Genomic DNA, 14179 nt, shown 5'->3' on the forward strand with positions numbered 1-14179 from the left:
TACAGGCGTGAGCCACCGCACCCAGCCACAACTCAATTTTTAAAATTAGAAACAAGCCTTAAAATCTCTATTCACAAATTCTAATATGAGACTATTTAATAAAAAGCCCTATTTGGTACATTTAGCAAACAATAAAATTGATACCTCAATTATATTTTATATTCAGTTGTTGGACAGAACAACCCTGGCCACAGCCCTCACCAGGCTCACAGCTCAGGACACTGCCTGCTCTCCTTGCTCTAGATTTTCGGACCATCAGCTGACCAAAGAATTGTGATATGGCAGAGCATGAGAAAATTAGCTGGCCCAATCTCAGCACTTAGAATGATGGGAAAATAAGCCAAAGAATTGTGAGAGTAGAACTAAAAGTGCACAAGACAGCACTGGAGATGGAAAGGCCATAGCAATTATAGACAAACCACAATGATGAAGGAACAGAAGAAGCCATGTGGAAGGGAAAAAAGAATGGAACACACATTCAGAGAGAAGCAGGGAGAGGCCCTGTACCCATGGGGAAGACGGAGTCAAAGAGAAGCTCATCTCTTGCATGGCAGCAGGTCCTGGTGGCTTTTTGGTTCCAATTCCAGGGCACACATATTCAAAATGAAGATATATCTTTCTTTCTGGAGGAGATTTGCAGGGCTTTTGGTTCTGCATCATCCAAAGATCCTTAATTAAAATGGATGCCCAAAATATTCTCATGCTATAAATCTCAGAGGAAGGCAGTGTGAGACAGACACAGAGTCAGATGAGAGACAGAACTTCATAGTGGGTATCTGCATGCTTTTGCCTTTTAGAACATTAGAAATAATAATTACAATGCCATTTCTTTGATTAATACAGTACTTTACAGTTGACAAAATAATGACACATAATCATCTGTAAAATGGAAATAATAATTATAATAGTACCTGCCTCCTATTTTTGTTATGAAGATGAAATGAGTCAACACATGTAATCCTTAAGATTAGTGCCTCCCATATAGTGGATGCTAAACCAATAGGCTTTGATCCTATGATAATACTGTGACATGGGCAGGTATTGCAGAGCCATTTGATAGGTGAAGAAACAGATAGTCAGAGAGACCCCAGGCCATGCTAAAAGCTACACAGCCAGTAAGTGGCAACTACAGTCCTCAGGCTTCTTATCTATCCATTAATTCCACAGATATTCATGGAGTGCCAGTCTCACTCCATACAGTGAATGTGACAGGTGCAATTTCTGCCCTACAAAACTTACAGTCCAATGCTCTTTCCCAAGTTTTACCATGTTTCTATAGTACAGGCATCAGCTAGACAATTGTTATTTGTTTTATGCCTTGCAAATGAGATTAGTCTAATAAAGAGCCACAAAACCACATGCATTTTCCAGTGTCTTGAAAACATAGAGTTGGTACCAGTCTCCTGAGCTCACTCCCAATCCCTGTACTATAATTAATACTATGGGGAATTGGGAATGCCATATTGTATTTCTTTGTATAATTATCTTTCCCCATGCCTCAACCCAAGACTCTCAGCTCCCTGAGGGCAGAAACTATCCTCTGAGTAGCACAGAGGATGTGCATAATAAATACTGGTTAATTTTAAATGAATAAAAAGGATATCATATCAGTGCAGATGTTTTGATTTTTCTTAATACTCAGATTAGTCTTAGTTTTTAATGCCACTGAGAGGTTTTTATTCCCTGAGTTTTGACGGGGTTTTGGTTCATTGTTTAGAGTACATCACCATCCACCACCCCATCCCATGGTGGTTTTTCAGTTTTAGAAGTGGAAAAAGCTCAATGGGACCTGAAGTAGGCAGCCAGAAACTAAAATTGTTTCCACAACCACCACCAATAACACATTCATGGCTTTCCTAAGCCCTAAGCTCTAGGAAGGCAGACACAAAAAAGTAAAGGAGTAAAGAGAAGAGAAAGTGAAGGGGAAGAAAAAGTTGGAAAACAGCACCAGTCAGACATGACAAAGCAGAATTAAAATTACCAAAACAGAAAATTGTAGAGTGCCATTTGACCCTCTCTTCATTCCTACCAGATCAGAAAGAGAGTCTGGCTGATTGAATATATATATATATATATATGTGTATATATATATATACATATATATATATATTCTTGATCTCTCTCTGTCTCTATGTATGCCTGTATGTATGTATACATGTATGTATGTATGTATATGTGTGTGTGCGTGTGTGTATAAAATACATCAAGAATGATCAAGAATAATTCATCAAAAATCCATGTGGAACCCTTTGGAGTCTTTTATTAAAAGTAAACCTTTTTCTAAAGAACCGTGATAAGTTTGTAAATGTAAAATTAGTCATGCTCAAACAAATCTATCAACCAGAAACATAGCTCTGGCTTTTAAATCAAGCCACCACTTTTGATTAATTAAATCTTACCCAAAGTAGATTTTCCTTTATTATTAATGTATTTCATTCATATCAATTCAGAGTAGAGCAATTTTGAAATCAAAATAAATTTTTACCAAAGCCAGGGTTTACAAAATCAACAGTGCTACATGTTCATGGGTTCTGCCTTCATGAACTGTGGGAGAAGGAAAGGTAGCTGGATTTTGAAACTTCATAAAATTCTAAACATCAAATATTGGGAATTAGCAGTAAATAGACAAAGGTTTAGAGACCCTCAAGATAAATTTTCCAAAGTTAGGCTTCTCTCCTGGTTAACATAAGTCAAAGGATTCTCTGAAAAAATACAGTAAATTTGAACTTTTGTGTGGCCTTTTTATTTGTATGTCTGTGTTTTAGCAAGCACCCTGGAATGGCAAATGCTTCCTCATTGGTGGAACCATGTAGATTCAGAAAAAAGCCATCTTCCACTGAGAAGACAATTGTTTTCTATAGAGACAAAAAACAAATGCCCATGACCCAGGTCACCTCATCCCAGCAGGCTTTTGCCGCGGCTTCCTCTGAGCAAACACAACAAAGTCCAGAGCAGTCAATCCTGCTGCCCCACACTGGGCCCCCACAGTTGTGCTCTGCTATTTACCCTTCCTATTAATCTGTCAATGTTCTAGTCAAACATGCAAAACAATATGGTGGGCACATAGTTTGATTGGTCATTGCTAAGTAACTTGGACCAAAGATGAAGAAATGGAACTTCCAACCAACAAAATGTGAGGCCCAATCTGATTGTTAGAAAATGTTCAACAATACCAGTGCATGACAATTTTCTCAGGGTGGCTGTGATTTAGCATCTCTCTCACTGAAAAAGAGTGGTCCCAATAAATGACACTCAGTTCCAGAATCTAAATTCAGGTCATGTTGCTGTTCCTATCATTGCAGCATAGAACTGTCTGGGCATTTTGCAAAGGAAGATGTTCATTAGAAGATGTCATCATTCCACAGTGAAAAGACCGTTGAGGAATTTGGTTTGGTACACAAGTTGAGTCCCGGGCTAACAAAATATTTTTTGAACTGAAAAACAAGAGTCCTTGGTTCAACACTTCCTGGATGCTGAAAAGTATAACTCTGTATTTCCAAAAGGCAATCTGAATTATCAAACATTTTGAGCAAATTTAATAGCTTATATTCTTATTTCACTTTCTTCCTTTTCTGCTAGGCCAGATGAAGCCTCAGAATCTTTCTCAACACAAAGCTGTGGGTAGCCACCTTTATTCTCCTGGGATTAACATGAACGATGGGGCCTGTTTGTCATTCCAGCCCTAGACCCTCAAGTGAACATATTCAAGTACAAGATGTACAGATGAGCAACAACTGTCCAAGAAACACCTTTTTAGAAATACAGAGTGTGCATTTCCTTGCTGTGTGTTTTCAGAAAGCAGGAAGTATGGAAAGAGTAAGTGGCTAGGATGTCAGAGCATACAGCAAATTTAAAGAAAACATAGATAATGAAAGCAGGCTGATGTGGGGTAAAATCCCCACCATTCACTAGCTATTTACAAGGTATTTGTCCTGCGGAAAATAACAGCTCTGAGACATGTTTGTTCATATATAAAATGGAGAAAATGAGACCACATACTATATAAGTCAGGACATCTGACTCCTGTCCCTGATCCATTTCCTCTGTCCACTTCGCCACAGACCACAAGCAGCTCCAGGCTATATCCTTGCCATTTTTGGACCCAAGAGGAAAAGAAACTCTCTCTTCCCATAATGAGTCCAAAAACTGAGAGGAAGAACTCTGGCTTGATATGGATTACGTGTTAACTATTGGATTCCCACTAAAGGATTCTGATTGGTCCAGACTGGTTCATATATCCAGCCTGATAGCCAAGAGGCCAAAGGATTGTGCTTGGGCTGTTTCCAAAACCACTTGGTGGGAATGGAGAGAAGCAGTTTCCTAAAAGAAGTGTTGTGTAAGGGGGATACTTTTCTTGGGCAGACAAAAGAGTAAATGTGTACTTTATGACCTCATGGAGTGAGAAGATTAAATAATGTAAAGAACTTACTAATGGCACATAGCAAGTTGTCCATAAATGCTAGCAAAGATGATGCTAATTGTCTTCATCACTATTATTATCAATCCCTACTGCAAAAGAATACAATCAATAGTAGGGTATTTACAGAAGGATACTTAATATATCACATTGAGTATTACTTGCTGATGTCAGTTGTAAATCTGGCTACTCAAATAGCACTCTTAGTGAAATAACAAAGTACAATGGCCATAGATTTCATACTTCAATTTGAATTCAACTCATAATTCAAATTATAGAGATTTCACTGTGATCCAGCTTACTGAAAAAAAATGTGATGTTAAGGGATGAAATTTAAAAATTGATTCATTCATGCATCATAGCTCTTATGTACCAGACACTGAGCTAGACCCTGAGTAACACAGGGGAACAAAGCTGGCCAAGTTTCTACCCTAAAGGAGCTTACTTTTCAGAAGTGGAAGCCACAGAGGAGTGGGAAGTGTTATGAAGAAAAACAATACATGGTAAGATTAGAAAGCACAGGATAGATTTTAGGTGTAGTGGTCATGGCAGGACCTCTGGGCAGAGATATGAACAAAGTATTGGAGTAAGCCATAAGAATCTCTCAGTGAAAGTGTTCTACTCCAAGAGAAGAGTAAGTGAGCACCAAGTCTGGAGGGTGGGTGGTAATGTGGCCACAGTAAAGTAAGCAGGGGAAGGGGACAGGAAGTTAGAGAGCTTGCCCACATTCCTGGCCAGATGTTCATGTCCTAATGCCTAGAACCTGTGAACATTACCTTAGGTGGCAAAAGGAATGTTGCAAATGTGATTAAGAACCTTGAGAAAGGGAGATGATCCTGGATTATCCCAGATCCAGTATAATATAATCCAATATAATGGTTGAAGAGGGAGGCAGAAGAGGTTGGAATGATGTGATGTGAGGAAGACTGAACCCTCTGTTACTTGTTTTGAAGATGGAGTAAAAGCAACAGGAGTCAAGGAATTCAGACAGCCTTCAGAAGCTGGAAAGGGAAGGAAACAGAATCTCCTCTAAAGTCTATAGAAAGGAATGAAACCTTGCCAACGCCTAGATTTTAACCCAGTGAGACCTGTATCAGACTTCTGAACCTACAGAACTAAGTGGAAGATAGTACACTTGTACTGTTTTAAGCCACTAAGTTTGTGGTAACTTGTTACAGCAGCAACAGAGAACTAATACAGAATCATTCTTACCATTACCAGAGCATTTGTAGTTTTTTATATGTCAGTGAAAAGTTTGTCTTCAGTTAAAAGCCCAGGCTTGTGCAACTTCTTAGGAACAATACCAGCAGCTTTAAAGTGAGCACATGTGCCTCAATCCTAATGGTGTGGGGTTACCTTAGTAACATAAGAAATAAATAATAGCAAAGACAACACATTTCTAAGTTTTCCTAGCATAAATGTAATGTGTCCCTAATAGTGGGAAAAAAATAATTTATGAAGGCATTTAAAATTATGCTATAATTTACAATGATGTGAGTATGGATAAATATGGAAACTAAGAGGATTATCTAAAATATAATATCAATGACACTGAATCAAGAATCAAAATTAGTGGCTGAAATGGAGCAAACCTATTAACCTAAAAAAAGTAAGAAAATATAGTATCTCTTATGCATTACCTGCATCCTGTTTGCAAAAGGTCTGATGGTTAGCAAGAATTCTTCTTCCCTTTGTTTCATACATATCACTGTAGACATTAATTTGACAAGTTCAACTCCCTATAAACAAAGAATGGAGAAAGAAGAGCAGGTTTACAATGATGCAATGATAATAATAGAGAAAAAAATGACATCTTTAAGAGCCAGAATCATCCTATCCATGAACATAGTATTTCTTGCCAGTGACTTTCAATAATTTTTTTTTTTTTTTTTTTTTTTTTTTGGTGGAGACAGGGTCACATTATGTTGCCCAGGCTGGTCTGGAACTACTCCTGGACTCAAGCAATACTCGCACCTTGGCCTCAATAAAATTCTATACTTTTCTGCATAAAGTTCTTGATCATCTATTGCAAGATATAATCCTAGGTGGTGCTTGCTTTGGTTGGCTGGTTGGTTGGGGGAAGGGGGGTTGCACTGTAATGATGTCTTTTAAATCATCTTTCTAATCATTTCCAAAGTATAGACATGCAATTTAATTTTATACATTGTTTTAAAACAGCAAGCTAGTTAAGCTTTCATATTAATTCCAAAAAATATGTCTGTTGATTATTTGGGGATTTTGATGTGAACAGTTGTATCACCTAGTAATAGTAATGGCTTTGTTCCTCTTTATTCAAATTTTTGAACTTTGAGTTTTCGTCTTATTGCACTAGTTTACATCTCTAAAACATATAGCTTAGGTCCTCAAGAAGCAAATAAAACTTAGGCCCTCATTTGCACAGGCCCCTGTGAGTTCCAGGAGTTATTAGGATTTGCAGAGTATTCTAGGTATAGAAAGAGAAGCCTAGTGAAATTGGGAAGCATTTCCAATAAATTGTTTTAAAAGATCTCAGAATAGAAAGACCTAAATCTCTAAGTCTCCAATATTCTTTGTGCATTCTTCCTTATATCAATTTTAATACATAATTTCTTATTTGTAGTTCTGAAGCTTGAGTTTTGAGATAGTTCAACCAATGGGAAGTTAAGGCAAGGAATATTGGTTACAGAGGTGTTAAAGGGTTGAAAAAGAAAAGAAAAGAAGACTAGGTGTGGAGTTGCAAAAAATAAGAGGAGGTGATATCAACAGGTCAGTAAATACTAACACTCATGAATCAGAGCCCCCAAAATAGTATAAGTTTCAGTCTTCACAGAAGTTGGATATGCTTGGTTGTTCCTGATGTTAACAGAAATTCATACATTTCCCCATCAAGTATGATATTTGTCATATTTTAATATTTTTGTAGATGTCTTTATCAAGTAAATTTTTCTTCTAGTCCTAGTTTGTAAAAGTTTTTGGTTTTAAATTAGAGACAGATAGTAAATTCTATTAACTCTCTCCTCTGCAGCTGTTAAGAAGATTGTATATTTCCTTTCAATGATGCTGAAGTGATGCTACATTAACAAAATTTCCAATATTAAATGAACCAGGCATTCATGAGATAAAAAACAACGCAGTCATAACGTATTTTATTTTTAGTACAGTGCTGGATGGTGCTAAATTTTGTTTGTTAATATTTTATTTTGCTTTTTTTCTTCTTCAATGATCACAAGTGAAATTGCCTTTTTCCACTTTATAATGTCCTTACCTTATTTTAGTGTCAAAGTTATGCTAGCTGCAAAATACTTGGAGAATATTCTCTTTTTCTAACCACTGATAGTTTGTATAGGATTTAAATTACTTGCCCCTTAAATATCTGAATAACTATATTGGTAAAAATCTCCTTATTCTGATGTTATCTTTGTGGGAAAAATTTAAACTATTAATTCAATTTATTTAATGATTATAGGGTTATTTATAGTTTCTATTTCTTTTTGTGTCAGTTTTAGTAAACTGCATTTTTCAAATAAATTATTTTATTTCCTAGATTTCCAGTTTCATTGACTTTAAAACATATGTAATACACACATATTTTTATCTATTCAGCATAAACAATTCTATTCCATTATGTCCCTGTTTTAATTCTTAATATTATTTATAATGCATTTCTCATTTTTCTATTGACAAATATTGCCACAGACTTGTCAATTTTATTAATTTTTTCAAAGCACAAACTTTTATATTTGTGGATTCTTTTTATATGTTTATTTTCCAATTCATTCGTTTTTCTCTGTGGGGGGTGTTTGTTTTAAATTATTTATTCTCTTTCTTATACATTTTGGGGGCTTATTCTGCTATTCTTGTGTTTTTAATTCACTGTTTAGTCTTCTTTTCTAATGTATTTAAATAATTGTATTTTCTTCTAATACTACTTTCCCTGCCTCCAATGTTTTGAAATATAATGCTTTTATTATCTCTCATTTCTAATGCTTTTGAATTTGCATTTTGATTCCTTAACCCATATGTTGTTTAAATGTATGCTATTTCCCAATTATCTTTTTGCTATTAATTTTTAAATTGGTTACATTTTGATTCAAAAATAAGATTTGTTTGATATCAATTCTCTGAAATTTATTGAGAATTTTATAGTCTCCATGTAGCCAATTTTAATAAATATTTCATATGTGCTTAGATTCAATATTTTTGAATTATTGGATGTAATCTATAACTGTTCATTAGATCAAGCCTTTTAATTATGTTCAAATCATCTATATCCCTTGATTTTTTATCTGCTTCATCTGTTAATTACTGACAGAGATATATTAAAATCTCCCACTAATGTATTGGGTCTTTCTATTTTTTTCTGTAGTTCAGTCAATTTTCATAATTTTGAGAGTTTATAATTAGCTGCATTAAAGTTTAGAGTTATTTCTTCTTAATAAATCATTTTATTATATAGTTTTCTTCTTTATCTCTACCAATTTTTTTCCTTAGACAGTCTTTAGTATGATGTTAATATAGCTATAGCAGTTTTCTTGTTAGTTTTGCTAACACAGTAAAACCTATGCCATAGTGTGATAAGTAATGTCCAAAAATAAAACATGGGTTTATGTATGTGGCTAAAGAAATATTTTTAGTTACTCTGTTCTGTCATGAAAAAATCCCAAAAGTAAATAAGGAAAAACTTGTCCTCTAAGAAACTGAAGAAATGTATACCATACAGGAAAAGTCTTAAATGATCAAGAGTCTGTCACATCCTAATCCTACTCATCTCTCAACAGAAGAAAATAAATCTAGCCTGTCCCTATTTAAAAGTAAAGGGAAGGACAGAAGTCGAATGCTGAAGACATTCTTTCTAAATTCTTTTTTTATTCGTATTTTTGTGGGCTACATTTTCCTGGGGGTTTACTACATATTTTTTTCCATACTTGAACTTTTAACATTTTTGTTCCTTATGGTTTGGGGTGTGTTTTCTAAAATCAACATAAAGCGAGTTACTTTAAAAAAAAAATACCATCTGACAATCTTAACTAAGAAGTTTAGCCCTTTTCTATTTATTGTGATAATGGATATATTTGGACTTAATTTCTACCATCTTGTATGTGCTTTCTACTTATCTACGTGTCCTGGTTCTTCTGTTTTTTGTTTGGGTTTTTTTTTTTTTTTCCTACACTTTTAGAATTGACTAAATTATTTTTTCTTTTTCTTTTTCTAGTTTCTCCCCTCTATGTCTTGGAAGTTATTCATACAATTTTACCTTTATAATAAAACATGTATACTAACTTACAGTCTAAGTATTTTATAAATTTAACACTCTTGTAACTAAAACAAGGTTCTTTAACATGGACCACCCACTGCCAAATTCAAAGCTGTTGTTGTCCAATATTTTAGCTGCCTAAATTGCTGTTCTTTTCCCCCACAAGTTAGACGTCACTATTATTGTTCTAATTTTTTGCAGTCAACTATTATTTTGATTTATGCACATACTTATCAATATGTTTCATAATCAGCCTTTTTTGCATCTCAAATCTGTCTGGGATTACATTTTTCCTTCTTAAGGAAAATCCTTTACAATCACCTTTAGTGAGGGTCTACTGGTGGTAAACTCTCAGGTCTGTTTGGAAATGTCTTTATTTTATCCTTGCACTTGAATATAGTTTTGCTGGGTGTGCAGTTCTAGGTTGACAATTATTTTCTCTCAGTCCACTTAAGGTATTATTCCACCATCTTATAGTTTTCATTATTTCTGTTGTAAAGATAGTGGTCAGTCTGTTGCCAATGCCTATTCTCTACAGTGTTTTGGGTTTTGTTTTGCATTTTGCTTTATTTTGTTTTGTTTCTAGTCTTCTCGCTTGTCCCTTCTGTGGCTTAAGATCTTTTGTGTGTATATGAATGTGGATTTTTAGTTTCATTTTCGTGAATCTAGATGTGAATTGTTTTTTATGCGTACTGTCTGTGATTTGCTGGACTTCCTGTATGTTAGGATATATATCTTTGAATAATTCTGAGAAGGGTTTCAGTCATTATCTCCTTAAATATTACCTCTCAACTTATGTTTCTATTATCCTTATGGAATTCTGATTAAATTTGTTAGACCTTTTTCTATTTTCCATGTCTTTTCACTTATTCGTTTTGTTTATTTTTTCTTTTTTGTCTCCCATCTTTCTAGCCACTGGATATTCTCTTTAGATTTACATTCCAGTTCATTAAACTCTTCTTCAGGTTCTTCTTATCTACTATTTAACTTGCCTATTGAATTTTTAATTTAAATATATTTCTATAAGTTTATTTTTACAATATGACTGATTTTACTTTATGCATCTGTTTCTTGCTTATAGTTTTGAACTTATTTTTCCTCTCAATATAGTAAATATACTTAATTTCATATAATATCAAAAATCTATGCAGGTCTAAAATTGGTGTCTGTTATTTCTGTTGTCTCTCAGACTACCTCTTTGCTTGTGGGTATTGTGATTTTGGACAGTGAGCTTCTCATTTTAGTTTGAACCTTATATGTAAAATTCCAAGCACCAAGAGTGAACTCTAATGTGAACTATGGATTTTGGGTGATGATGCGTGTAGGTTAATCAGTTGTAGCAAACGTACCACTTGGATTGGGTTGTTGATAATGGGGAACACTGTACATGTGTAGGGGCATAGCGTATAAGGGGTATGTGTCTACTCTACTCTCAATTTTGTTGTGAACCTGAAACAGCTCTAAAAAAATAAAAAATTTAAGAAAATTCTCGAAGGCCTGTGTTTAACTCACAGTTTCCCAGAAAGGATCCAGCCTCAGGCCATTTTAAATTAAATTCTCCAGTTGAAATTTTTTTTCAGACCCTCAAAAACATGGCATAAGGACTCAAGCATTTATGAGAGCTGGCTTGTAGTTACGAAAATTACGTTTACGATTTTTCTTCACCCCTCCCACAGTAAAAGTTGAATCAAGCAGCCGTTTTTTTTGCTGAATTTTTTATGTCAGGTTTATGTTTTTTTTATTTTTCTTTTTTTTCTTTCTTGTTTATTATACTTTAAGTTCTAGGGTACATGTGCACAACATGCAGGTTTGTTAGATAGGTATACATGTGCCATGTTGGTTTGCTGCACTCATCAACTCATCATTTACCTTAGGTATTTCTCCTAATGCTATCCCTCCCCCAGCCCTCACCACATGACAGGCCCTGGTGTGCGATGTTGCCCATCCTGTGTCCAAGTGTTCTCATTGTTCAGTTCCCACCTATGAGTGAGAATATGCAGTGTTTGGTTTTCTGTCCTTGTGATAGTTTGCTGAGAATGATAGTTTCCAGCTTCACCCACATCCCAGCAAAGGACATGAACTCATCCTTTTTTATGGTTGCATAGTATTCCATGGTGTATACGTGCCACATTTTCTTAATCGAGTCTATCATTGATGGACATTTAGGTTGGTTCCAAGTCTTTGCTATTATGAATAGTGCCGCAATAATCATATGTGTGCATGTGTCTTTATAGTAGCATGATTTATAATCGTTTGTGTATATACCCAGTAATGGGATTGCTGGGTCAAATGGTATTTCTAGTTTTAGATCCTTGAGGAATCGCCACACTGTCTTCCACAATGGTTGAACTAATTTACACTCCCACAAACAGTGTAAAAGCTTTCCTATTTCTTCACATCCTCTCCAGCATCTGTTGTTTCCTGACTTTTTAATGATCAGCATTCTAACTGGTGTGAGACAGTATCTCATTGTGGTTTTGATTTGCATTTCTCTGATGACCAGTGGTGATAAGCATTTTTTTATGTGTCTCTTGGCTGCATAAATGTCTTCTTTTGAGAAGTGTCTGTTAGTATCCTTTGCCCACTTTTCAATGGGGTTGTTTTTTTCTTGTAATTTGTTTAAGTTCTTTGTAGATTCTGGATATTAGCCCCTTGTCAGATGGGTAGATTGCAAAAAATTTTCTCCCATTCTGTAGGTTACCTGTTCACTCTGATGGTAGTTTATTTTGCTGTGCAGAAGCTCTTTAGTTTAATTAGATCCAATTTGTCGATTTTGGCTTTTGTTGCCATTGCTTTTGGTGTTTTAGTCATGAAGTCCTTCCCCATGCCTATGTCCTGAACAGTATTGCCTAGGTTTTCTTCTAAGGTTTTATGGTTTCAGGTCTAACATTTAAGTCTTTAATCTATCTTGAATTAATTTTTGTATAAGGTGTAAGGAAGGGATCTGGTTTCAGTTTTTTTTTTTTTTTTTTTTTTTTTGAGAAGGAGTCTCGCTCTGTCGCCCAGGCTGGAGTGCAGTGGCACAATCTCGGCTCACTGCAAGCTCCACCTCCTGGGTTCATGCCATTCTCCTGCCTCAGCCTTCTGAGTACCTGGGACTACAAGTGCCTGCCACCATGCAAGGCTAATTTTTTGTATTTTTGGTAGAGACGGGGTTTCACCATGTTAGCCAGGATGGTCTCAATCTCCTGATCTCGTTATCTGCCCGCCTCGGCCTCCCAAAGTGCTGGGATTACAGGCATGAGCCACCGTGCCCGGCCCAGTTTCAGTCTTCTACATATGGCTAGCCAGTTTTCCCAGCACCATTTATTAAATAGGGAATACTTTCCCCATTTCTTGTTTGTGTCAGGTTTGTCAAAGATCAGATGGTTGTAGATGTGTGCTGTTATTTCTGAGGCCGCTGTTCTGTTCCATTGGTCTATATATCTGTTTTTGTATCAGAAACATGCTGTTTTGGTTACTGTAGCCTTGTAGTATAGTTTGAAATCAGGTAGTGTGATGCCTCCAGCTTTGTTCTTTTGGCTTAGGATTGTCTTGGCAATGCGGGCTCTTTTTTAGTTCCATATGAACTTTAAAGTAGCTTTTTCCAATTCTGTGAAGAAAATCACTGGTAGCTTGATGGGGATAGCACTGAATCTATAAATTACCTTGGGCAGTATGGCCATTTTCATGATATTGATTCTTCCTATCCATGAGCATGAAATGTTCTTCCATTTGTTTCTGTCCTCTTTTATTTTGTTGAGCAGTGGTTTGTAGTTCTCCTCGAAGAGGTCCTTCACATCCCTTGTAAGTTGTATTCCTAGGTATTTTATTCTCTATGTAGCAATTGTGGATGGGAGTTCACTCATGATTTGGCTCCCTGTTTTTCTATTATTGGTATATAGGAATGCTTGTGATTTTTGCACATTGGTTTTGTATCCTGAGACTTTGCTGAAGTTGCTTATCAGCTTAAGGAGACTTGGGGCTGAGATGATGGGGTTTTCTAGATATACAATCATGTCATCTGCAAACAGGGACAATTTGACTTCCTCTTTTCCTAATTGCATACCCTTTATTTCTTTCTCTTGCCTGATTGCCCTGGCCAGAACTTCCAACACTATGTTGAATAGGAGTGGTGACAGAGAACATCCTTGTCTGGTGCCAGTTTTCAAAGGGAATGCTTCCAGTTTTTGCCCAATCAGTATGATATTGATTGTGGGTTTGTCATAGATAGGTCTTATTATTTTGAGGTATGTTCCATTAATACCTAGTTTATTGAGAGTTTTTAGCATGAAGGGCTGTTGAATTTTCTCAAAGGCCTTTTCTACATCTATTGAGATAATCATGTGTTTTTTGTCATTGGTTCTGTTTATGTGACAGATTATGTTTATTAATCTGCATATGTTGAGCCAGCCTTGCATCCCAGTGATGAAGCTGACTTCATCATGGTGGATAAGCTTTTCGGTGTGCTGCTGGATTCGGTTTGCCAGTATTTTATTGAGGATTTTTGCATCAATGTCCATCAGGGATATGGGGCTAAAATTCTCTTT

The 14179-nt window shown here is 35.7% G+C and overlaps 1 protein-coding gene across 5 annotated transcripts in view; it reads right to left on the reverse strand.

The window, feature by feature from the left end:
* Positions 1 to 14179, reverse strand: part of C10H12orf42 (chromosome 10 C12orf42 homolog) — a 457931-nt gene that overhangs the window by 427989 nt on the left and 15763 nt on the right. For all 5 annotated transcript variants that reach the window (XM_055096056.1, XM_055096055.2, XM_034934354.3 and 2 more), the window contains exon 2: positions 6058 to 6156. In XM_055096056.1, coding sequence (XP_054952031.1) covers positions 6058 to 6156 — 99 coding nt within the window. The remainder of the gene's footprint in view (positions 1 to 6057; positions 6157 to 14179) is intronic.

Source organism: Pan paniscus, chromosome 10 (genome assembly GCF_029289425.2).
Source record: "Pan paniscus chromosome 10, NHGRI_mPanPan1-v2.0_pri, whole genome shotgun sequence".
Lineage (NCBI taxonomy): Eukaryota > Metazoa > Chordata > Mammalia > Primates > Hominidae > Pan > Pan paniscus.